The sequence below is a fragment of the Perca flavescens genome, chromosome 21, assembly GCF_004354835.1.
Source record: "Perca flavescens isolate YP-PL-M2 chromosome 21, PFLA_1.0, whole genome shotgun sequence".
NCBI lineage: Eukaryota > Metazoa > Chordata > Actinopteri > Perciformes > Percidae > Perca > Perca flavescens.
This window is the reverse complement of record NC_041351.1, coordinates 5060111-5087551: the sequence shown is the minus strand read 5'-3', so window position 1 is coordinate 5087551 and position 27441 is coordinate 5060111. Positions and strand designations below refer to the sequence as shown.

The following is a 27441-nucleotide window of genomic DNA, read 5'->3' as shown; positions in this document are numbered from 1 at the left end:
TGGTGATCGGTTGACAGCTCTGCCCCTCTCTTCACCCGTGTCCCAAACATACGGCCTCAGATCAGATGAAACAATTATGAAATCGATCATTGACCTTGGCCTAGGGTGCTCTGGTACCAGGTACACTTATGAGCATCCCTATGTTCGAACATGGTGTTCGTTATAGACAATCCATGACTAGCACAGAAGTCCAACAACAAACAACCACTCTGGTTTAGATCAGGGAGGCCGTTCCTCCCAATCACGCCTCTCAGGTGTCTCCATCATTGCCCACGTGTGCGTTGAAGTCCCCCAGCATAACAATGGAGTCCCCCACTGGAGCCCCATGCAGGACTCCAGTCAAGGTCTCCAAGAAGGCCGAATACTCCGAACTCCTGTTTGGTGCATATGCACAAACAACAGTCAGAGTTTTCCCCCACAACCCGCAGGCGTGGGGAGGCGACCCTCTCCGTCCACGGGGTAAACTCCAACACAGCGGCGCTCAGCCGGGGGCTTGTGAGTATCCCCACACCCGCCCGGCGCCTCACACCCTGGGCAACTCCGGAGAAGAAAAGAGTCCAACCCCTATCCAGGAGTATGGTTCCAGAACCGAGACTGTGCGTAGAGGTAAGCCCCACCAGATCTAACCGGTAGCGCTCCACCTCCCGCACCAGTTCCGGCTCCTTTTAAGAATCTTAAAAAAAAAAAAAAAACCATAGATAAAGTGTGTTTGTTCAGAAACAGAGTATTGGTTTAATTCAAAATCCATGAAGCCATCTCTCAATTTTTTAAATTTTATTTAGATTTATTTAATTTTGTTACTACTCTCTCAATCTGTTTCCTTACCTGTGAGCCTGTGATGCTATAGTAAAGTCTTTATAAATTATATGTTGAATGTATGAAAAAGGGCATTTTTGAGTATTTTTTCAGTCCCTGTAAGATATTTATGAGTCATTCTGCACTGCCCCCTCCCTACCATCATATGAAACCAGCTTCGTTAGCTTGAGTGCGGTGCTAGCTGCTGCAGCGATATCAAAGGGTCAGAGGTGTGTGTGTGTGTGTGTGTGTGTGAATATCCGCTGGCAAAAAAACCTTGTTTACATTCCTAAAAGAGGTTGGCTGCGGTCTAATTTATTAATGTCTTCATCTTCCTGGTCTAACATGGGCGAGGGAGGGTGGGGGCGAAGTTAAACAGCTCGCCCTCATGCTCGCTAAATCAGATCCCTGAACCATTTAATTAATTTCCTTTTCAAAGTTATTCCATGACCGTGGATGGAGCTGCAAAGTGAGGAGATAACTCCAGCTTTTATTTTCATGCATATTAAGTTTTAGGTGACTGACATATTGAGGACTTCAAGGCTTGGATGGGAATCCTAAACTCTTCTGGTTGAGTCATCGGAACAAAAGAAGCCGTGTTATCTTGCTGCTGCTGTTTTGTGTTTGCTTTGTTCAAACTTCGGTTACACTTTACTTGAAGGTATCTACATAAGAGTGACATAACACTGTCATAAACGTGTCATAAACATTAGAAACCAGTCATAAATGTTTATGACATAACGCTTCTTTTAGTAAGTGTCATTCGGTTTTTGTCATGACAAGTTAGGGTTAGGGTTAGAGTTAGGGTTCATGTGTCATGACTGTGTCATGACAGTGTCATGTGTTCATGACAGTGTCATATGTAGATACCTTCAAGTAAAGTGTTACCCAAACTTCTCTTCTCTGGTAGGCGTAACAGAACACGAGAACAGTTTCCTCCTGCAGGACATCACTCTGATGACCAGTTAAATGTGCAATATGTCATTTTCTTCCGCTAGGGGTCTTTCAATCAAAACAATGACGAAGGACAGAGCAATGCTGTCATTACAGTCAGCTTCTCTGTAGTCTCGCATTGCCAGACCTTCCTCCACAGCGCTGCGGAGGAACTAGTCCACGCAACCCGGGATGGGAGAAAAACGTGCTCTGGTTTATTGGCATTTCTTTAAAGGGTAAGGCTATTTGCACCCCTGGTACAATTAGCAGTGTATGCTATTTGTACCCTGGTGCAATTTCAAGAGCTATTCGTACCCTGGTGCGTTTAGAAATGAATGCTATTCGTACCTCGCCAGTGCACACAGCAATGTGTTGTAGTAATACCACGTCTGGTACAAATATCAATGTATGCTATTTGCACCCCTGTGCATTTACAGTACCTTGGCATATATTTACACACAGTTATCCATACTACTCATGTATTAAACCTTTTCGGAATATTATCGCCCTGACATTCTTACCCTAACCATAACCAATCCCACTCCTCTTGCCTAAACCTAACCAACCCAACCAGAGCAGGCATATTCCCCTACCACCCTGCAAAAAAATGTTCGTGTTCGTGGGCCCTGACTTGCACAATTGCATGCAAATTATCTAATCCAAAATGAAAAAAACAAGATCACCTCAGCAGGGAATCAAACTCCAGACTCCTAGACCAAAGCTCAGTGTTCTAACCACTCACCTACCAGTTCATACAGAATGTCATACAACTGTTTACCACTTGGTGTCTTCAAGCCTCGGTTGCTAGGTAACCTAAAAAATTTTACACAAAAAATAGGTAGTAACTAACAAACTAACGGTTGTATGCTTTCACTGAAGACAGAAAGCGCAACTGTAGTATCCATTTCCCGCTAGAAATTCAATTGTTATAAACTTTAGAGACAAAACTTTCCTAATATGCCAGTTTCTGTGGTCAAGGAAGATGAACGTCCGCCATGATTTCGGTGCACGCGAGCAACGTGTTTTTGTTGTTACGTCACAGGGTGTGAATAGCTCAGCTGTGTGGCCGAGGCTATTCGTACCGGGGGTGCAAATAGACACTCCGTTCTTTTAAACCAATCACAATCGTCACGGGTGGACGTAGCCACGGTGCCGCTGCAAAATAGCTTCGGGAAGGAACTTGTTTTGGTGGAACATGTGTAACGTTCAAAAGTAGTTTTAGTCGTGCAACAGAAAACTCAGATTGGACAGATAGTCTAGCTAGGGGGGGGTTTGGTCACCATGGGATGGGATGGGAGGTATACACTGGTTGGTTTTAGTTTTGGAATGTCTGTGTGTGTGTGTGTGTGTGTGTGTGTGTGTGTGTGTAAGGGATATGGGTACTGGAAAAAAGGGCTTAATCTGTGACGTGTAATGTTGTTAATCTTTTGCCTTTCTCAATAAAAAATTGATCCAAAAAAAGAAAAGAAAACTGAAGGTAACGGACATCCGGCCGAAAACAAGGAAATCCTGCGAAATTTTCGGCGGCAACGGAGCAATCACGGAAGTGGAAGGTCGTGGATATAGACTAGCTTCTCCTGGTCAGGATTCCTTCAGTGTTCATTGTTCAGGTTTTCAGGGTTTGGCCGAATTATCCACGGAGGTCTCCTCCTCTCCATGACAAACGGACCTGTTAATTTAAGCCGGCAAAAACACTTAAAGCTATAGTGCGTAGTTTCCGTCGCCCCCCCTTGTCTTTTGTCGGATCATTGTTCCTGTTAGTGTGTGTCTTATTCATGGAGATCAGTCGTGTCGTGCTTTGCTGTCTGATTTGTTTTTGTTATTAAATCCTTGAACTGCATTTGGGTCCACGCTTCACCTACCACCTGACAGAATGATCCGACCAAATATGGACCCAGCAGGTATGGCGTTTGTACCACTTTTTCACCCCATTCATGGACTCTGGGGGAAAATTTATGATGGACTTTTTTCACGGTCTTCATGAGGAAGATCCTGCCTTCGTTAGGCACCTTATGGAGGTGCGCTGGCAGACTACGGCAAAGGAATTTGGCCTCCCTGTCTCCAGGCTTGTTTTTCCTCCAGGTCCTGACCTGTGTTCCTGAGCTTAAGCTGACCTGTGTTCCTGAGCCTGAGTTGACCTGTGTACCTGAGTTGACCTGTGTACCTGAGCTGTCCAGTGTTCCAGAACTGACCAGTGTTTCTGAGCCTCACCTTACCGGTATCCCAGAGTCTACGCCATTGTTAGGCACCCCTGAGGTTTTGCCTGTGTTAGGCTCCTCAGAGACTGTGCCGTTCCCTGGTGTTCCAGAGGCTTCCAGACCTACTCCTGCCCCTCGTGTCCTGTCGGCACCCCAGTTTACCTCTGTTGCCGTTGCCTGGCCGTCTGACTCCAGCCCAGCTGATCCTTTACCTGCTCGGCCTGCCTGGCCTCCAGAGGGGTTCTGCCTTCGCCGCTGTCTGCGGCACCGGGCCCTGAGTCCCGCTCCCATTTCTTCCCCTTTCTGGGCTCTTTGGTCCTTTGTGGACATTGGTGAACATTTTTTTTGTTTTTGGGCCGTCTGGGAGCCGTCCCTTAAGAGGGGGGTTCTGTCACAATTGTGACTTTGTTTTCCTGTTTTATTTTGAAATCTGTTTGTCCCCCCTAGTCTTGTTTTACTTCCTGTTTTCTGTTTTCCCGCCTGTTTGATTGTTCTGCCCCGCCCTGATGTCTGTATCACCTGTCCCTTGTTAGTGTTCATTACCCTGTGTATCTAGTCTCTCTGTTTCCCTTGTCTTTTGTCGGATCATTGTTCCTGTTAGTGTGTGTCTGTTTCATGGAGATCAGTCGTGTCGTGCTTTGCTGTCTGATTTGTTTTTGTTATTAAATCTTTGAACTGCATTTGGGTCATTTCAACTGCATTTCACCTACCACCTGACTGATGGACTCTTCAGAAGAGGTCATATCTTCACTCGAGTTCCTGCGCGGGAAAGTCAACGGACGCCACGATCTTCTGAACATAGACATACTGAGAAATCCAGAGAGAGTTGATTGGAGCTGATAGTCTTAATTAGCTTTGTAGCAACTCATTTGGTAATGGCTTGAATGTAACGGACGTTCATTAATATCAAAAAGAAGTTACGCACTAAAGCTTTAATAAAGCAGCCAAGGGTTTTTCCGACGCTGTTCGGCTCTTCAGCTCTTTGGCTCTTTGGCAGAAGCTGCTAACGTTTGCTCAGCTTGTTATTTCTGACAACTTAGGATCCAGGCGTTCAGGAGGTTTTTAGCTGGAGCTGAATTATCCCCAGAGGTCTCCACTTGGCCTCCTCTTCAAAACAAACTCACCCAGTGATTAAAACCAACAAAAACACTGACTAAAGCAGTTTCACCTTAAATAATTTTCCCGCGCTGTTTGGCTCGTCGGTGGAGGGGCTGCGAGCCGCTCTGCCAGCAATTAAATGCAGATATAAATTCACTTCATTTCCATAATAATGAATTCAATCAAACTCACAAAAAACTGGTTTCTCAGAAACCTAATGGCCAGAACATAAAGCTACAATATTGTTACTATTAATCCAGGAGAGTCCTGTGTTTATATGTTGAATCATTAAAAGAAAACCTTGAAATCCGAACTCACTGTGCCATTTCTATTCTGTTTCACTGTCTGTCATCCTGCAGAAGCTAAAAATGCTCCAACTGTCATTTCAGTGGGGTTGTTTTTAGCCCTCAAAAATCTCTCTCTGCTGTAATCCTTTCCCCTCTCTGTTTCCAGTTCCACAACACTGAACAGGAGTAGCAACCTTTCTCTCCATCACACCGGCAGCGGCAACCTTCCATTAAATGCTTCTCGATCTCATTAAAAAGCGAAAGTGGGTAATGAATACCGAACTCCTTCACCAGCCCTGATGCCATTTTTAGATGGCCAACACTTGCCCCCCCCCATCCCTCACTGCCAGAGCAGCACAAACATGGCTTGTGCATAAAACGCTGTCCTGTAGACCTTCTGTTTTTTATGTCTCTCGGTGGCCTTTCATGCTTTTCTCACCCCTCCCTCTCGAGAATCGATAACAGCCCCGGGTGTCGAGGGTGCTAAGACCTTTCTGACGTTAACGCTCGGTTTATTCCGGTTTGTCAGAGAAACCCATTCCACCTCCACCGGTTGTCCCAGCAGGCCTTCACAAGCCTGTTCTGTTTTTTTCTTCTGAGATGGGACTATTATTCCCATTTCTGGGGAAATGTGCCCTAGTTTTTTTTTTTTTTTTGCAGGCGTCTAAACCCCTTTACATCTGCGGGATTGAGATAGGGAAGGTTTCATCCCATGACCAAACGGTTTTTGAATAAGAACGAGAGGCGCTTGGAACGAGGGATCTCGAGAGTAGTGACGTCTCTGTCACATCAAGGATGTCTTTAGGATTATCAGCGGACTGGCGGCAGTGGGACCAACACTTACCTCAAACACAAGAAGAGGAAGAAGGCTACCAGCAGGGCCACCATGGAGATGCAGTGACCCAGGAAGTTTATGATCACAGCTATTTGGTAGTGCATCTTGCCTTTTTTCTGCAGGGGGAGAGAGAGAGAGAGAGAGAGAGAGAGCGAGAGAGGGAGAGAGGAGAGAGAGAGAGAGAGAGAGAGAGAGAGAGAGAGAGAGAGAGAGAGAGAGGGACACAGGATGAGAGATTTCTGATTTACCGAAACAATACTCAGGATAAGAAAAGAGACTTCAAAGACAAAAAAATCCTCTTTGGTACGTTTTTTTTCTCCTTTTTTTTAAAGCAGACTTCTGCTGTGGATTTTCTTTTTTTCATTTATTATACAGGAAAGTTAAAAGTAACATTAAGTTACAATATAAACGGGCCTGACTCAGTTTAAAAACTGGTTTCCAGCAGGTTCCAGTTTTGCAGAACCATAAAACATTAGACACAACTTACAGTACATGAGAACAGAAACATTTGTGCAGGACATCTGCATGGACTACACAGATACAGACAGCTAAAACAACAATACAGAGGCGGGTTGAGAAACTTTTAAAATTAAAAAATGAGAAAAAATGTGTTCATAATAGAAGCTCTGGTTTTGGAAGTTCGTCTAGCCGAGTGGCACATATATATATATATATATATATATATATATATATATATATATATATATATATATATATCCATAGTATTGGAAGGGGGATTTCATTCTTGCATGTTTTGTTTTGTTGTGCATGATGAAAAAACTTCCCCCCCTCTCCTTTTTTTTTTTTTTTTTTTTTTTTTTTTTTAAGATTCTTTTTTTGGGACTTTTCCCGCCTTTAATTTTTGACAAGACAGCTCAATTCCATTCAAATTTATTTCAAGTGCAATATCACCATAAGACATGGTCTCAAAACACTGAACAACAGGGAATTCAGTAAAAAATTAAGATTAAAATACAAAACACATCCAAAATCATTGCGGGTATATACACACATAAAAACAAATCAAAAAGTGGTACAAGGGTAAAAACAGAAGATAGAGGAAGTCAATGTAATAGCCCAAAGTGTTTTGAATAAAGAAATAGAGCTGGCTTCTCTGACATATGACGGAAGGTTATACCAGAGCTATGGTGCTCAATAAGAAAAGGCACGGTGGTCTGCCGATATCATTTTGACCCTAGGAATTTCTAAAAGATTGGTACCCACGGAGTGGAGCTAGGTGAGAAAGGGAGAAGACATGCAGGAACTCTGCGTCAGGGCATAAACCTCTCAGTACATGTGCGCCTGCTCTACCGACTGAGCCAACTGAGCCCTCTCCTTATTTTTTTTTTTTTACAAATCGCACCCTGAAGCCACCTACCTATCACCCTACCAATCACTCTTGGTGCCAATCAGATTTCAAGGAGGCCCGTACCCACCCCTGGTTTAGAAAACATGAACAGTGGGATGCTGGTGAGCGTGCACACAGTCACATATCCACTAACCACACGAGGCCTTCTGGTCCTGCTGCTGCAGCTGAAGCTTTAACACCGAACACAGACACATCTTCCTCTGAATCGCTGCCTAAGACCACTGTCGGACTCCGATATCCATTGTGATCGGATTTCTTCCACACTGCCGACAGTAATCTGTGCTGTTAGCGGATTTATGTAACGTGCTGGTGTCTACGCCGAGATTAAATGTGGACATGTTTAATCCCGGCCCCTCCCACCCTGAAAAACGATTTTCCCCATTCATTTTATTTTGGTGCAGCAGCTCAAATCTATAGTCTATAGTGGACAAATGACACAGAGTCTTTACCTTCCAATGCATGAAATGTACATGGCTTTGGTGATATATACAGGAACAGATATTCATGGGACTGGTCTAATGAAAAACAAGTCCTCATACCTAGACGAGAAAATAGATTCTTTGTCTCCGAAAAGATTCACATGACGGCTACAAAACGAGTCATATGAGCAAGTTCTTTGGCAACTAGATGTTCTTGGTTGGGGTTAGGGGAAAGATTATAGTTGTGTTTAATGCTTTGTGATGGATTAATCCTGCAAAGTGTCTCTCAGAATGTGCAACAACGTAAGTCTATTTTGCTCAAAACAAGAACCGTGTCTACTTCGCAACAAAGAACACAACAGGAGCGTGAAAAATGAAGATGTGATTTCTTGTGATTCTTTTATGTAGATTTAAAAATGTGGATCTTCTGGCTTTACCAAGGTCTCATTCTCCAACTGATTTGTTGTTGTTGATGTACAATTCATAAAAAATAAATAAAAAAAAACATCCTGAAATAGTTTTTGAACAATACCAGATAATAATAATTTCCTTTACGTAAATAAAGACATTTGCACCATAAATTGTTTCATTATAATTCACCCAAATTTAGGAAATTATGTGTTTGATGCTCAAAATTGTATGATGGAGGACTCCCAGACCCTGCCATTATTATGTGCCCCCCCACTGTTAAAACAAAACCTATGACCTTTATCATTGCTACAATCATGCCTGTTTCGTATGTGATTTAAAGCATGACAAACACCCACTTTAAGAAGCAGGATAAGAAATGTAAGAGGAGCTGAGAATTACTGGAATTGTTGGGTCTTTGTAAATTATGGAGTGTGGTCTAGACCTACTCCATCTGTAAAGTGTCTTGAGATAACTCTTGTTATGAATTGATACTATAAATAAAATTGAATTGAAATAGTTGGAATGTAACTTTAGTAAGTAAGATACCTAAAGTTACAGTCTTAAAGATCTCTGTTTTTGGGTCGATAAGCGGTGATTGCAGGTGCGTTTTTGGATCTCACTTTCAGTAGTTTTTGAGGTTTCATCGAATGTATTCATCGCTCTTTTCTTTGCTTGTTCAGCCACAGTAATGTTTACTCCCAATGCTAGCAAAGACCAAAAAAAATAAAAAAAACATTACGCTGCTTCACACACAACTGATTTGAAGTGCAAGTCTGTTGCGTAGCTCCGCCTACCGTCTCTGAACACGGAAGTTGCAGCTCTACCGCCGCCTTTAACAATCGGTTAGTCTGTCTGTGTTATTGTGGGACTTCGGGGTTTTAAAAGTTTAGGAACTAACCAAAAACGAAGTGATGGTGTCACGGTTTCAGAAGGAACTACAAGTTACAAACTGAACTCTCACAGGAACTCTCACAGGAACAAACAGAGAGACGAGCCGACAAGAGACAAATGAACAGAGGGGTGTAGAAATCCACAGACCAATCAACGGAAAGACAGAGGATCGGACAAGACAGTAACGAGGAACAGGTGAGAGCAGAAGAGGAGGGGAAACTAACAAGACAGGAAGACAGTGCAGACCATTTAAGGGGATGGGCGGAGACAAAGACACATGACAGACAGGTAACCACAGAACACATGGAACACAGCAACAAGCACAAATCACAACACTATACACAAAATGGCCACAAGAGTGGCACAAAGGCAGTCAGTCACAGCAGGATCCTGACAGATGGAGGCAGCGCTAGAGCAGCAACTCCCATGTTCCGACCGCCGTCTACTGTAGCTAACACACTGACTATGGAGAGGTAGCTCACACAACACACAACCATGGCTGTATTATAAGAACTGGATACACCGAATGAGGATTAAATGATTAAATCGTGAGGCTCCTCTAGACTTTCCAAATGTAATTAAACCGAATGGATCAAAATTCTGATAGTTGTGACCAGCGCTTTAAATGAACTTTTCTGATCACAAGCCAACATGGCTAGTAGATTTTTAAAGTTACCAGCCAATCGGGTTCTCGACTAGCCACATGTTTTTTCCTAACTAACTTTACTTTAATTTCAGCTCCTCTGGTTTGTTTGCAGCACAACCGTACTGCATAATAGTTGTCTTATCTGATGCCATCACTAGGCTGATTTAAGAATTTAATTTAGGCTGCTATATTTAACAGTGTGGGGGGCGGGGGGTATGCCAAAATTGTTGCTGCCTACCCCTCTGACACGGGTAGATGCGCCCCTGATCCTAGTTGCTGCGAAAAACTGTTGTAAAAATGCATTTTTTCATCAAACAAGGGATGAAGATTTGGTCCTCCATCTTTTCCAGCGGAGTCACGCTACAAAAGGATCATTTTATGGGTAGTATGAAATGAGGGATGATTACAATGATAAGTGACTACACATTAAAGGATTACTCATTCAATATACATACATAAAGCACGTGTGCAGTAATATAGACCAGAAACTGAAAGGAAATGGTATTCAGTTCTTTACCAGACACCGCAGGACTGGCTAACACATCGGGATATAAATCAGCAAACGGGAGGGTTCTTTAAAATGAATAGCAGAGCCCAGAGAGGTGGGGGTGGACGACAAGAAGATAATATAAGACCCACCCACCACTAGCCTCATGTCTCTGTGTGTGAAAATGTGTGGGCCACGAGTCAAACTCAAACCTGACTCACTCTTTGCCCAAAAGACACTTATCTTATTTGAGGAAATAACCTTGAGTGAGTTCCAAAAGGAAAGAGAGGATTTTGTTTTCCCTCAAACAAACTTTCCAATAAGCATTTGAGCCACACAGTGGGACCACTAAATATCCGGTTCAATAAAAGCTGAACTTTAAAGAGAAGCTACTTTAACTCCCCCCCTGCTTTTTCACTCACTCCACCACCTGGTGATTTATTACACGGCCACGACAAATCTAACACACATTTTCAAAAAAGGTCAGACAGTCTATATCCATCTTCCGCAGGCATCGATTGGACATCAGACTCAGAGGGACTCTCTAAAAAACACCAAATGAAGGGTCTCATTCCACAGCATGCTCACAGATCTATACAGCATACATGACTACTACTGGGCAGCATCTGGTGACCTAATTGACAGGTTAGCATGACTTCACAAGTTTGACAAAATTCTTGAAAGAATAATAATAATAATAATAATAATAATAATAATAATAATAATAATAATAATAATGCGCCAAGGGTTAGGGTTAGAACAATCTAGAATAGCGCTGGCTTCATCCTTTAAATCCAGGTCAAGAATATAGAGAACACTGTTTTAAAATCGGGAAAGGACAAAGTTACAGTGCTCTCGGAAACTCAGCTCTCTAATATTCAGTTTCAGTTTCAGCAGATTGTCAGGTTCAGGCAAAAACAAACAAATCGTTCCGACGTGTAATTTTATATTTTACATACAATACTTCCAAATGTCTACTTGTCACAGCCCGATTAAGGTCAGATTGTCCTGTCTGGAAGCTTTGTCCTCCGTTCAATCACACAATTAAAATGAGCGCTCATCACCGCCACATCTGCACATCACAGTACACCGTCCAGGTGGAGGCTAAGAGCATGCCAAAAAAACTAAACAACAAAACATCAACATGTGAAAGGATAAAAATGTGGAGCACAGCAGGACCTTAACAGCAGCAGCAGCGTACGGTTGCTTTCAACCAACTGTGTTTTCATGCTCTCATCGCCAGAGGACAACGCTGCTTAGAACAATCCCCGTTGTGGCTGCCGTTTCTTTAAAAGAATTAACAAAATGAAACCCTTTCTGTTTTTGTGCATTCAAAAGAGAAATAGCCGCGGGTTAATTAGCAGATTTCAGGCTCCCACCTACATATAAAAAAACCCGCCAAGATGGCATCAAAGCTGCAGCGCCTATTTGATGCAAAACACCCATTGTTCTTTTGAAGCCTTCAAGAAATACTCTCTGGCATTCCATCGTCCATGCATGGGATTTTCTTTTGACTGCCGTGTCCCCTTTAAGGCTTCAGGCTCTGAGCAACCGAAGCCTGAATCCATATTTACTATAAATAATCCTCGAGCAAAACCTGCCACACTCATCTTCCACTGCTAACTTTGTCTTTGAGGTTTGCTTTTGATTATGTTTCAGGCTTCGTGGGTCTTTGTGTAAAGCCTCATTAATCGGGATACATGCACACAAACACCACACGCTGTGACCTCTCACCTCCTCGTGAAGTATGGCCTTACACATGGAGTAGTTCCCCTTCAGCGCCCACGTCCCGTTGGCGAGACATTTCCTATAAACGTTATCTGGACAGAGAGCAAGAGAAGAAAAAAAAGGACAGAAAGGTTTTGGTTAGAAATGCTTTTATTTCCCTTATTTTTCAAAGTAACTAATTACACTTGTGTGCTTTTTTTTTTTTTTTTAGCCTTGCACCCCTGGAAATGTACAAGATGTGAGGTCCTGCTCGATTCGCAGTGGCAGTGTAACCTTTTCTGCTTTTGAGACTAATAGGGAGAGATATCATTAGTGGTAGTCTTACAAGCTGTGAGTTTTCACACGTTTGCTGTCAGGACAGTCTACCACCCTCTGCCTAAGCATTGTTATCGTTCTGTACATTTAGACCCCCGCTTTTTTAACACCAACGACCTGCGCTAAACCTGCCGTTTTTCTAACATTTTACACAAAGCACGTTATGCTCATATCATGCAGTTCACAACAGATGTGGGGAAAAGTAAGAAGTTGTTGGAAGTTATTCATATACATGGGCAATTATTGACAATTTTGCTGCAAGCTGTGACACAATTAAAATTAAAATTCCAATCTCTATCTTTAAATCAACAGAAAGACTCAGACTGGAGCCCAGACTTTCTATTCTATGTTTAAAAAAACACAATTTCTGCACACGGCAGGATAATGAAAGTAGTAGGGGGTCGGCATGAAGGCTCGGACAAATTATGACTAAAATTATATTTTTCCCATGCAGGCTCGCTCCATCACAGCACACATTTCTTGCCTCAATCACAGGACAGAATTGAAATAATCTGTAACACATTTCACATTTGTCGTTTCACATTTATTATTTCTGAAGAGGAAGGAAATGAAACGGGACACGGCGGAGCTGACGTAGGCAATCTAAAGAGTTGAAAGAAGAGATGTCGGAGAGAAAGAAGATGAGGTTTATTCTTTTTAGATCAGCAGCTGTCTGCAGGTGAGGCTGCTGGATTGTACAGCCTGAAAACGTGATATTTAGTTAATGTAAATGATAAGCACGGATGAAATTAAGTTAGTTGTAGTGCCCGCTATACAGTATAATGATGACAGGTTAAATTATATATAAACATATAAGAATCCAAGCAGGTTTTGAAGGATTGTTCTAACTTTAGAAAAAGCTTGCTGTGATCGGGTGTAGAAAATCAGCAGTGAGAGCACGTACGAATGTGTCAGACAGTTAATTGTCGTCTCGTCACTGACTTATATGGACCGGTCTGACCCTGATCTCCCGGCGAGTCGACTCGGGGTGTTCGTTAGACACCTTTTTCCAGTCACAGTTTTCCGACCTGGGTGCAGAGAGTGAAGTTTTTGCTGAGCTGCCACTGACACGGTTCATGCTAAAGCTGCAACTGGTGGTCTCTGCAAGAGGAAAGCTGTCAGCATCCAGAAATAATGAAACACACAACATCATTAAAATGAAGTGCTTGTTTGGGTTTATTTTAGGAGACAGTTTGTACTTTGCTCTCAGGTTACATCAGCTAAACATTTAGTGCTGGGGATATGTCCCCCTAACCTGACTCCGCCAGATGGAACGCTTCGCATTTGCTCGGCAAATCCATCTGGGAACTTTCCTTTGGAGAACTTTTGGGAAGTCAAAGTTGTTTGTGAGGTCGAAATCCTGGTTAGCAGATTGGATAAACCATGTCTATCACCACCTATAGTTGGTGATAGACGGGCCAAATCAACCAATCAGATCAAACTCTTGCCGAAACCAGTCGGGAGAAGAGCAAAAACATCTTTTCCTCCGAGAAAAGCCTCAAGTGCCGTTTTTTGCTCTTCTTTCAATGAAGGAATACTTTCTAATTTGGATAAAACTTGCTGCGATAGCTACGCTCATCTCATCCGGGGAAGCCGCCACGATGGTTAGACTGAACGGTCGCTTCTCGTTGTGTCACACCTAAACCCGCCTCAAAACCAGCGCTGATTGGTCGGTCGTTTGGCAAACGGCTCCAAATGTTCTCTATCTCAAGATGCCAGACTGATCTGCGAGTGGAAAACTGGAGCTCGTGAGATCAGGACGGTCTCACGAGGCTAATGTCCCCTCCCCCACCCCCCCAATATTTAGAATATTTATCTTTCTCCGTGAAATCAAGCTGCCTTCAAGTAGAACAAAACAGTTTTTACAATAATTTCTGACATTGGATATATTTTTATAGAGTAATGCCTCCGTACAAAAGCTAACTGGTCATTCTGATCATAACAAACAGAGTGTGCAAGTCCCAACAAAAATAACTCTGTTTTTCTGCTTCCAGATAAACGTCTTAACACAAGACTGACATTTTCAAAGTTCTCCAGCTTGGAGAAAAGTTCTGTTTTAACTGAAAAGAGAAACATGTATGAATTGTGTCCACATCAGTGTGAAGGTTACCTAAGATGGAGGCTGATATCCTTAAAGCTATAGTGCGTAGTTTCTGTCGCCCCCATGAGGAATTCAAAGTAATGACAACAAAACTGTCGGCACGTCCACATGATACAGACCCCCCCTCATCCACACAGTTGATAGTAGCCAAGGAGGACACGGAGGATTAAAAAAACATGATGGACTCTTCAGAAGAGGTCATTATATTCACTCGAGCTTCTGCACGGGAAAGTCGCCGGACGCCACGATCTTCTGAACATAGTCCTACGGAGAAATCCAGAGAGAGTTGTGTGGAGCTGATAGTCTTAATTAGCTTTGTAGCAACTCATTTGGCAATGGCTTGAATGTAACGGACGTTTATTAATATCAAAAAGTTATGAACTAAAGCTTTACGTATCTTTTAATAATGAGGACATTTGGGGAGGGTTAGAGGTGAAATGGGATTGGGTTTGCCTGAGGGCAATAATGTGCAACGAGCTGGGTAAAAATAGCATGTTGACAGTGTAAGGGGACTGTCATCCCCAATCAAGATTACCTAGCTTGCGATATTCCCTAAACCCCAAATGCAATATCCAGAGAGCCTACCAATCTGTCTGTGGAGAACCATGTCAAAGTCAAAAGTTCTGTAATGGCCTGCTCGTCTAACACACACAGAATACACAGTTATGTTTATTCTTTGGATTCTTAATGGAGAATAGGGCTGGATGATTGGTTGAAAAGTAATCTACGTCTAACCCGACGTAATTGGGGATTTTTAATCCTGTTAATACTTCTGTGTACTGTTTATATGTACTTTCCCCTTTAAAACATGCTCGTGATTCTCACACTCTCTCACACACACACACACACACACACACACACACACACACACACACACACACACACACACACACACAAGCCCTGTGTTTTACTTTTGAAATGGCAATAAATCAAATGTATTTTGTTTACAGGCGATGCAAGTAAATATCTTCTACTTTTGACACGGCAGTATTCAAAATCAATTATTTTGTCTGTAAATAATTAACGTAATTTATTTTCTACTTTTTGGGAAACTTGCTTTTTAGATTCAAACTAAAATGTGATTTTGTTTCAATAGACATTTTCTTTTTAGGCAATGTGTGCTTGGATTTCAATGGTTCATCCGTGTGTGTGTTTCCCTTCATTATTTCATAAAATCACAAAGATAAGATGTGCACTCTTTCTTTAGAAAAAAATTATCCTACCTTTAACAGTTGAGCATATTTACAGTACTAACCTTGTCAGGGTACTACGAGGGCAAAGAAACAACAACCTAAAAACGGATTTTGATATTAGGTCATATCATCCAGCCCTAATGTAGAAGATTTAAGAATACATTTTTCAATTGAGGTCCATAGACCGAAGTTCACAATCAGTATTTTGGATTTGAAACTGCTTTATTTCTCTTGAGAAAATACTTTCTTTTTAAGTGCACCAGCATAAAAATCTCCCATATTCCCAGAGAGCTTCCAGGATTCTCTCCTTTTTATTCAGATCAAATATACACGACGCTGCATGACTGGACAACTTTCCTCTGGGTTCACGGTCACACATAATTTGAATGGATTATAGTCAAAGCAATAAAGTCACTTTGTGAAGAGAGCACACATTTAAAAAAACAGAGCACAATGCAAAAAAAAAAAAAAAAAAAAAAACACAACAGTGTTTTCCCTTTGTGGAAGACTTCGGTGCTCATATTTTCAGGGGGTTTCCTCAAGAAAATGTTACGTTACTCAATTACAAAAACATGCAATTTCCCATTATTTTGTACCATTATTATTACCATATCTGTTTCTAAAGCTAGAGCAGATAATCACCAAATAACACTCAAAAAACTTAAAGACAAAACTTGCTAATTAAGTCCACTGGGGACCAACTACAATCATGACATCTGAGAAATATGCATATACTACATATTCTTTGCAAATTTTGCACTCAACCGATTCAGCGTTTTTTTCTTATGCAACATCTATTTTGTATGTATATATATGTTTTGTTTTCTGTATTTATTGTTTATTTTATGTTAATGTTCAATATGTTTGTTTGTTTGTTTGTTTATCTATGCACCTTTCAACAAGGCAATTTCCACATAAGTGTACTTGATGCGGCAATAAAACCTCTTTTGATTCTGAATCTGATTCTGACAAGTGTAGAAATATTTTATTAACAAAATGTGTGTATGTGCTCATTGCAAAAGAGCAGTGTTAGTCATTGAGGAAGTGGTTAAAAGTACTCCGGGTGACCTCTGATGCACAGAAAGGTAAGCTCAAGTCATAAAAATAGTTTAGGCTTTTATGGCATAGAGGTGCATCGTTTGAAGGTTGCGAGAACGGAAGAGGACTGCGCCACACGAGGCCCTGACCTTGGCATGTGTGTCTGTGAAGATACCAGTTTCTGTCTAGAAACAAGAAGACAACCCCCTATGAGTAATGGATAAAAGCTTGAAGGAGAGGACAGATCAGGGCTCATAATTCGGAGACAACTTAGTGGACCAGCTCTGACTTGATGTCGGATCGCTAGGGAAACTTAGTCTCTGTCTGTGAAGCCACAGCTGTGTGGTAACCTCTTATGCTGGACTCGGTAAACTTTGCTTAACTGAACTCTTCTTCTCAGATTGGTCCTTGTGTTTTGGTAAACATTAAGTCCGATTGAAGAAGGCGCGGGAATTGGGGTAATTGGAGTCAGATTTCTCTGGCTTTAGGGCCTTATTTTGGGCATGTATTTTAGACAAAATTCCCCCTTTCATAAGTCATTAGTCAAAGTTAGTTTTGATGCTTACATAGATTTTATGTTCAAACGGCTTGTGTGCTGCGCCTACAGTTAGTCTTATAATGGAAGGGAAAACCCTGCACAATGACACGTCACAGCAGAGGTCTTCATGCAGAGCCAAAAGCTTAAAGGTATACGCTTTCAAATTAATTCTTTCTGGCACTGTTAAACCACTTTATGAAAATGATCACATCGAACAGCCTGGTGATAATCCTCTAAAATGTTCATTTATTTGTTTTTTGGCATCGTTTGCTGTCAGTTTGCCTGAGAAGAGGTGGAAGGAGTTTAACAGCTGAAGCAAATTAATATGGATTTAATACCCACGCTCTGTTTCATTACAGATGCTAGTTATAATAGAAGCAGTATTGTTCTAAGGATTAGTGTTGTTTTCATTTGCTACAGTGTTACAGTATGCAAACCCGGACATATGAGGAAACATATGTGCTCATTTTCTTTGTTTGTGAGATCAAGGCGAGAGGATTTGCAGAGGCGGAAGAAGAGCTGAGCGGTTTGGTCCCTTTTAACCGAACCCTGGAGCGTCTGTTCGGATAGTCCGGTCCGTTTGGGGCGGTGGGAAAGCTCTTTCGAAAGGATAACTTTCAGATCCCTAACCTATGACCTTGTCTTCTGTGTGACAACATCCTCATCATCTCTCTCTCCTTCACTCGCTGTCTGTCAGCTGCTCTCTCTGTTCTTTATCTAGCTTGCTCCACCACTTTGTTTAATCTAACGTTAGCACCACTCTCTCTCTCTCTCTGTTCTTTATCTAGCTTGCTCCACCACTTTGTTTAATCTAACGTTAGCACCGCTCCACATAGCGCTCTAGCTAGGATGCTGTGGCAGTAGCTGTTGTTATAGCATAAGTGGAATGTTCACAGACAAGATGGACGTGGTTTTATTGCTCACCTCCCTCCAGAATTCTTTCATTTTGTAACACTCCCAGACACAGTGCATAAATGTTCCTTTAGCCTCATTGCATTTTAAAAGGTCAGGTATATTACTGTTGTATTAATTTAATAGGAGTTGTGTATGTCGGCATCAGCCAATTATATTGGAATAGCTTTAAATTAGAGTTTGCTGTTTCTTTCTGTGATGCGTCACAAGTTTTCTTCCAATCGTTTTCTGAAATGTTCCCTTTTATGTCCGCCCTCCATGTCTCAAGTCTAGTTATTAATTTCTGTTTCTGTAGAGCCAGATGCAAGCCAGTTATATATTGAGGAAATCAAACCCCTCTCATTGCATATGTTTGTTATAATTTCTTCTAAGGATGAGAGTGCAGGAATCCCAACTGATTGGTTTTGCATTGAAGAAATAAAGTTCCTCACTTATATATTAAGATATTTTAAAAGAAAAATGTTTCCTTGGAATGTCATTTCTTCAGAGGTCATTAGAATCCCTTCTTTAAAGAGGTCACCTACTTTACTTATTCCTTTCTTTGCAGAAACACCCTTACTTACAGTGAGAAAAAATAGTAATACCACAGTGCAGAAATAATCTGTCTTGAGTCAAAGTCCTGCATTTAAAAGGTTATTCAAGCAAAAGTCTGGAAGCTGGAGTCAGGACACAGTTATTTTAGCTTAGCATAAAGACTGGAAGCAGGGGGAAACAGCTTTCCTGGTTCTGTTTAAAGAGAGGACATATAGCTCCTTCTAAAGCTCACTAATTAATGTATTTGCTTAACCTGTAGCAGAAGGGGGGAAAGAAAAAAAGTGCAGCTCTTTACAACCTTTAAGGAAATGAAGGTGAGGAGATAAATCAGACACTGTGAGCCAGAGGAAACTAACAAAGGACGAATGGACGAGAACAGAAAGAGGAGTGAGAGTGGCCAAAAGAGGAGATAAGTAAACGTTTTGATTATTAAGAATTAAAAAGGACACATTCACACTCACGCAGTCTCATTAAGTGAAAGATAATTTGTTCCTTTATCCCTCTGAAGGTCTAAGGGCATTTTCACACATCTTCTTACATTCACCTTTTAAAAGGTATTTGCATATAATTGATCTCCATTTGTTTCATATAAAAATGTTCAGAACAAACTCAGCTTTCCGTCCCAGAGCAACGTGTAAAGAGATAATTTGGTGCTAAGGCTGAAACGTTGATGTGGGCTTTTGAAATTCCTCAAATCTCAAATCTCTTTTGAAAACATACCTTAATTTATGATGTGTTGTACAAATTGTTTCGGTGCTTGAAATGAGTTAACCAAAGTCTTAAGGTTCACAAAGTAGTGTTAATATATGATAAAATTTGTAGATAAATGTCTGGAATTAAATGTTGTAATATCGCTTTTTGAGTCAGAGATTTGTCGAGCATCGATTGGACGCGCCGGTGCGTCTTTTGTTCTCAGAGGATTAAAGGGCATTTTGTGAACGAAAGACTTTAGGTTCAATTAATAACCAATGAATTCAGTAAAAATGGTGCTGCGGTTTTTTTTCACAACTGCAACGACAAAGCATTTTGAATTTGCTACCGCTCTGATTTGAGTCTGTCGTGTTCAGACTCGTCCACCTTGCCAAACTGACGGAAAAGAAAGACCTATATGATTGTTACATTATCTGAGAGAGCGCCATGATTCTGTGTTCAGTATCATCGAGGATATTAGGCTATATCTTGTAAAACATCTCTGTAGTCTACATTGTGTATAGTCTTCATCCTTAATACCGTGAATTTATACACATTCCGTGGACAATAAACAGGTTAAACAAAATAGTACATTTTTGTAGTGCAAAATGTTTTAATGTTGATAGACTTAAACTGAAATATACACTGACCTGCAGCTCTCTGTGTCATTGTCTTAACATCAAACGCTGTGACAGAAAGATGGCGATATATACAGAACAATATACTGCTTATTTAACTTTTTCTTTGAAATATTTCTGAAATTTTTAAACACAACTTGAAAATAATGTACATTTTGCATTCATTTTTATGTATGGGTTAAACATACAAGATAGAACGTGTTAAGTAGTGAGCTTCAGATGGATTCTTTTCACTTTGAGAGAGGCAGGCTAGCTGTTTCTCCCTGCTTCCAGTCTTTATGCTAAGCTAGGCTAACCACCTCCTGAGTCCGACTTTGTTCTTAACGCTGATATCAATCTTCTCATCTCATTCTAAATAAGAAAGTGGAGAATCGATACATAAATAAATGTGGAACTATGCCTTTAAGAGTTGATGCACAATGCTGACTTTCACTAAGCGGCCAGTATTTGTGTGGTTAAGTTGGGACAGAGGCCAGTTCCTGAATATTTGTTGGAAAAATCTCTTTCTCTCTCACTTTATTAAAAGTTACAGGGTGCTACATTTACTACGAACATTCATACATAACATGCACGTATAATGTGAGATTCTTTCTGTGCGTCTGCTTTTTGTTACAGGAGCTCACTCCGACTGCAGCGGCACAACGTTATTAGCATTCTCTCGCAGTCTTCTCGCAGGTTGCGGGGGGGGGAACAAGCAACGGTCACAATCTCAAGGTCCCTAAAATATCTGATGATTCCAATTTAGTGACTGCTGCCAAACTGGTGATTTGCCAGAAGCTATATTAACGGCACACACGTTTGTCTGTGAGCATCTTTAGAAGGCTCAGATTAGATCTGTTTTGATCTTTGCTCAGTGACTGGCCATTGTTGTTTCTGAACGGGTGTTTAAACAGCCACAGGCCAGTGCCAGATGCTAAATTTAAATCCTCCATGTGGAAACAGGAGCTCTAGGTAGGCCTACATGTGGATGGAACACACAATATGCGTGTGTGTGTGTGCGTGTGCGTGTGCGTGTGTGTGTGTGTGTGTGTGTGTGGAGCGTGTGGTACAGCGAGGGGGAAGCGAGTGACGGGGTGCGGCCCGGAGCGTGTACTGACTCCGGCGGCGGAGAAACAAAGTGTCTCCCCTGTGCTGTCTGACCGCGGTGGGAAAGCTGTAGCAGGAGATAGGTTGTTTATGAAGAAGGAGAATGAGTTCTGAGTAGAGGGAAATGTGCCCTAAGCCGGGGCCGAGCGGACCAATCACAGTTAGTTGCGGCCTGCGTCGCCGCGACATGTAGCGACACATTCTCACTCCCAACACTTGGTCAGACTTAGACTTAGACTTCTCTTTATTGATCCTTTTGGGATGACTCCCGCAAGGAAATTGGATTTCCAGCAGCAGTTTTCAGCAACTTACAAAAACACTTGTATAGAATTGTATAGAATATACTAGTATAGTCAGGTGCCTTTGGCGTTTGTTACCGACGCATAAAGTCTCCTTTAGCGTCTAGCCCTTTCGCGTCATTATTGGACGCGCTTGGTCGGGACTCTTGGCGTCACTTTTTGAAGCTCCTATTCGGGACGTCAATTAACTGACATGCGGCACAAGAGCGGGAAAGTTAGGTATAGGATAGGATTGTGGGTGGGGTTACAAAAATGTACGTTAAGTACAATCTGAGTTTTCTGTAGCACGACTAAAACAACCTTTGAACAGAGCTAATTTCATGCACTAACTTGCACTCATTCTCACGCTTACCAAAGCATTGGTAGCAGACTTGCTCCCACCAGTGAATTGATGTGCTAAATTACTGTGTGTTTATGCTAGTTTTAGCTCTAGATGGGGTGGGATAGGGGACAATAATTTGGTTGTTCCAGGCCTTTCTGTGTGGAGTTTGTATGTTCTCCTCATGTATGCGTGGGTTTGCTCCGGTTTCCCCCACCATCAAAAACATGTACTAGGTTCTCCAGTCAGTGCCCCGGGTGCTGTAAATCGCTGCCCACTGCTCCCTTGAGGGATGGGTTAAATGCAGAGAATTAATTTCGCTAAATGTATGTGTATGTGACAATAAAGTACCTTTACCTTATCTGATCCTGAGAGCCACTGACCAAGCGTCAGTATTTGACGAGTTTGGAGTGAGAATGTATTGCGTGTAGTTACGTTTCTGGGGAGGTGCACGTCAGGCCATAGGCGCTGATACCGTGGGTGCTCCGGAGCTCGAGCACCCACGAAAAATACTGAGCACCCACGTGTGCCAGAATGCCAGTTCATTTTTACATTCATTTCAATTAAACATTGCAGTTGGTGCTAAGTGGAGTGTCTGTCATAGTGTGATTGGTTATGTCGGTGGCATTGATTCTTAATTTCCCACAAAGCTGATCGCGGTTATACGTGTCAGTTCAACTTCTAATCTCCAATGCTGTCTCTATCTGTGAGAAGTAGCGCTGTCCTGGGTTGAAAGATAGCCTACTTTACGGCTTTATTATACCGTGTGGGGTCGTGTCGGCCGCTGTCCATTTCCTAAGGTTCTGAAATGCAAACATTTTTTGACTACTTTTTTTTTTTAAAGGGTGTGTGCGTGTGAGCACCCACGGAGGAAAACATAAATCGCGTACCAACGGTGTAGATTCAACGCAGAACCATAAATCAAGCTTTATGAACTCTTGAAGACTTGTCCCTGTCCTCTTCACTTTTCACTGTGGCGACTGATGCACTATTCTTTTAATTATAGGTTTATATTCAGTATGGGTTTAAAGTTTTATTTATTATTTTAGTTTAGCTAAAACAATTAAAATGTAATTTATTGTGTAAGCTAAATCTGGGTCCCAAATTTAGTTTTAAACATGCTTGAAAGACAAACTAATCTGAATCTGAATAAATGACCCTCTTTTCAAACACTACAGGCCATGCAAACATACAGCTCAGCAACAAATATGAGAGGGTTCTCTGTGGCTGAAGAAATGCAGAACAGAGGGAAAATGCTGCTGTAATTGTGCGCAAATATGCTGACCCAAAATTGGTCACACTTACTTAGCGCTTCAACACAACGGATCATGCGGCTACGAAGCATCTTCCTCCTCTGTGCATTCTGAGCGGAGGTCTGATTAAAAGCAGGACCAGCAGGGAAGAGAAGAAAGATATTTGCTCTAAATGAGGTGTTTTTAGAGAAAAACTGAGCTGTAACATGATGCTTTTACTTGTTGTATGCAGGTCAGCCATTGTTCATGGGCGCTCAGAAACTCTGTGAGTGAAGTCACTGGAAAAGTTCTGTGTTGAGGTGCAGTGTCACTTATGATGATGACTTATGATTTCCAATGCAGACCTTGTACTTTCAATAAAGTATTTTTACAGTGGGGTATAATTACTTTTTTAAGGGCTCATATTATGCTTTTGGGCTTCTCCCCTTTCCTTTATTGTGTTATATATCTTTTTGTGCACGTTATAGGTTTACAAAGTGAAAAAACCCAAAGTCCCATCCAAAGGGACTTACCATCTCCAACAGAAAACACTGTTCACAAACTGCTCCAAACAGCTCTATTGTAGTCCAGCCTTTACTTCAGAGACAAACGTGGTCACTTTGTAACACATGTTATAATGCTCACCTAGCTGCTAGCATGGCACGCCCTCATACTCTGCTTCTGACTGGCTAGTAATCCTTACCTAGGTACTGTCAGGGCCCTCATACTCCGCTTCTGACTGGCTAGTAATCCTTACCTAGGTACTGTCAGGGCCCTCATACTCCGCTTCTGACTGGCTTGTAGTCTTTACCTAGGTACTGTCAGGGCACACCCTCAAACTCTGCTTCTGACTGGCTAATAGTCCTTACCTAGGTACTGAGCATGTGCGACTCCAACACACAGGGTGAAAAGAGGAGCTGCAGCAATGTGCGGTAGAACACAAATGGTGTTTTTTGAAAATTAAACCATGTAAACCTATTCTGATATAACCTCTAAATACAATTATGAACCTGAAAATGAGCATAATATGAGCACTTTAAAAGGTGCTGTAGGTGGGATTGCGAGGATCCAGGACTTAGCCAAAAAAGTTTAACATCAACAACTTCTCAGTCCCTTCCCCCTTTCTGCTAAAGCCCAAAACGGTCTCCTAAGCCCCTCCCCCCACAAGGGAGAATGAATGCGTGTGCATGAGCAGTGATTGACACACAGTTAAGACACCCTCCCTGGCCCTGATTGGTGCATCTGAACAGGAAGCAGTGGATTTTTGCAAATCGCACTACAGGCTGTAGGTGTTGCCATTACTTGTTTCATGTAGTTCTACTGGGACATAGGGCCGTTTCAGCAAATATGACAGAAAGTTAGTTTTATAAGTCTTACCTACTGCACCTTTTAAGTAAAGGACTTGAATACTTCCTCCTATACCTACTATACCTATACCTACCTACTTACAATACAGTGAGCACATGATAATACGGTACTGTACAAAGCTAATTTCCGGGGCGCCTGTTAGCTCACCTGGTAGAGCTCGTGCCCATATACGGAGGTTTACTCCTCAACACAGCAGCCGCGGGTTTGACTCCAACCTGTAGCCTTTTGCTGCATGTCATTCCCTCTCTCTCTCTCTCTCTCTCTCTCTCTCTCTCTCTCTCTCTCTCTCTCTCTCTCTCTCCTTTCATGTCTTCAGCTGTCCTATAAATAAAGGCTTAAAATGCAACAAAGCAAATTCCCCTAGGGGCAATAAAGCTACCATACATTCGTACCAGTTAAATGTGAATTAATCCAGGCGTAAGTCGGTCTCTTCCACACACAAATCTATTCACTAAAAACAACTCATAACTCCTGAATGTTTCCGAGATGAAGCAGACAACTGGCGTATTACTGCAACTTTCAACACCACCCCAACACTTCCACTTTGTAACAATCGTGAGTATTCAGGTGAGCAGTTGTACCTGTGAAAACATGGAAAACTTTCCTGCCACCACATTTTCATTTAATAGCAAAACTTGTTAAATTCATCCAAACTGGAAACTGGAGCAACTCCTGAGATATTGCAGCTATAGTCCACACTGAGGGGAAAAAAAGAAAAATCGATGCCAGTTTTCACACTGGGTGTGTGTTCTGGCCCACTTCTCTTTGGTTCTGCAGCGCGAGACACCTCAAGGGTTTGCAGAGGACTGCGCAGTCTAAAGAGAGAAGAGTAATCTACTTTCCGTGTCCAATTTACTGCAGGAACACACAAACAGGCTCCCTCACATCACTTTTAGTTTGTTTCTTCCTTTTCTCTCTTCTGTCTTTGATGTGCCTCGTGTACAAGCCCACATGCATTCATCAATTAATATTCAACAAATGCTGCGTCGTGCTCCAGCTCATTCAACAAAAAGATGTATTGCATTATTTGTGAGTGAGCAGGAAAGTAAGCCGGGGCGAGGATTTTGCCACCCCACTGACCGCGAGCACTACTCTAAATAAAACCACACCCCCCCTCCCCCCACCCACCCTCCTCCATCTCCTCTATCCACTCTGGCTGGTGCAAGACCCGACAACTCACAGCCAGACGGTGAAACATGCATCCACATAAACACACACATGGACTGGCCTCCCTCTGGGGAACATTAAGAGAAAGTCAAGCTTGGCAACAAATGGTGGAGGGGTTTCCGGGTGGGGCACGGCGTGCAGCGACATTGAGAGATATGCCAGGCTGAGTCACGCACCCGGGGGAGGGTGTGCAGCGCCACGGGCACCTGTCACAAATCAGCGGCTGAGCGGTCTGGACAACGCCCCCTGGACGTCTGTCATCCCCTCCGTTCATATTTGACAACATGCTGTAATCATTTCAGAGAGCATCAGACATACCGGGGAGCTCGGGATGATTAGTATGATTAGCGAGTGTTGAACGCTTCAAAGTCTCAGATTAAAGATGAACTCAAGTCCTTTATGACTCTGTTTGATCTTCAGACTACATTTACGAAATATATAACAAAAAATAAAATAAATAATCTTTTGCTATGTTTACGCCTCTCATTCTGCGGGGTTGTGCTGCAGTCTCAACGGCTGCAAACGAAGACTTTTGGCAACACCGACACTGACGCCAATATTTCGCCACCTGATTGGGTCTTATTGGGGGTCAAATGTACATTGTCAATTTGGTCCACATAATCACAAAGTCCTGTTTCAATTTGCTGTTTTTGCCACTGAAATGCTCAGATTATTATTCTAAGTGTCCAACAACATTATGGAAAGGATCCATTCATATATAGGCCTTATTAAAACCTCTTTAAGACCTTTTTGTTTAACCTGAAACAGCTCTAAGGTCGCTAAAGCTAAACCCAGCAGACTCCATTTAAAAAAACAATACTGTTAGCGTGTATAGAGGCAACATAGTTGTGATGGTTGGAAAAGAGGAAAGATGACCAAATTTTATGATGCTAAAATTACTGTTTATTTACAAAACAAGCACTTTTGTGAATGTAAATAGAATCTGCACAATTGCCCTACTAACTTACATTGTAGCTTGTAGAAAGGATTGATACCACTCTCATATGTGTCTGTTGAATATAGCTACAGCCAGCAGCCAGTTAGCTTATCTTAGCATAGAGACTGGAGACAGGGGGAAACAGCCAGCCTGGCTCTATCAAATAGTAAAAGAAAATCACCAACATGCTGCTTTTGGAAAAATCGTGGTTTCGGTTAAATCTTCAAGAACATGTTTCAAGCGTCTCTGCAGACTTTTTCTGTATTAAACAAGTGTTGTCAGTGCCTAAACACCACCATAAAACAAGTTTAATAATGTTGTAGTCACTACAAGCAGATATTTTATTAGAAGACGGTAGGGGTAGGCGATATATATCGTATATGATAATATCGTCATTGTTGTGTTAACGATGTGCAAAGTGACATTATCGAGTATTTAAATTACTTAGAAAAAAACACCTCAAAACACGCATTGGAACGCTACACATTCACTAATGTCAACAAAGATGGCGGCACGCTATTGTGCAGCGGCTACTAGCTCTCCTGTCGGTGTATATTTAAACAAGTACAGCCACACTGAACTAATCAGTATAGGATTGATACAACTAGCACGCCGAGCTAGCTACCGGCAGGATCGAGACAAGAACTCTGGCAAGACCAGAGGCGGAGGACTGCATTTTTGTGCATAATGATAGGAGTACCAACCGCAGGATCGTTGCCCAGCACTGCTCACCTGACCTGGAAGCCCTGTTGGTAATATACAGGCCATTTTATTTACCACGAAAACAGCACACTGCCGTTTACATAGCCCCCGATGCTAACGTTAGCACAAGTTTGGCTCACTGCTAACCATATTCAACAAACTGCAAGTGGGGGATACATATTGTAGCAGGGGACTTAAACAAGGCGTCCTTAAAGTCTGTACTCCCCAGCTTTTTTCCAGCATGTAGATTGTGCTACTAGAGGGAAGAACACACT

The 27441-nt window shown here is 42.0% G+C and overlaps 1 protein-coding gene across 1 annotated transcript in view; it reads right to left on the bottom strand.

Annotated features, from left to right (window-relative positions):
* The window catches only part of LOC114548037 (corticotropin-releasing factor receptor 1), a 99048-nt gene that overhangs the window by 36922 nt on the left and 34685 nt on the right, over nt 1-27441 (bottom strand). Inside the window, exons 5-6 of the mRNA XM_028567704.1 lie at nt 12104-12189; nt 6156-6262 (exon numbers count right to left, since the gene is read on the bottom strand). Coding sequence (XP_028423505.1) covers nt 6156-6262; nt 12104-12189 — 193 coding nt within the window. The remainder of the gene's footprint in view (nt 1-6155; nt 6263-12103; nt 12190-27441) is intronic.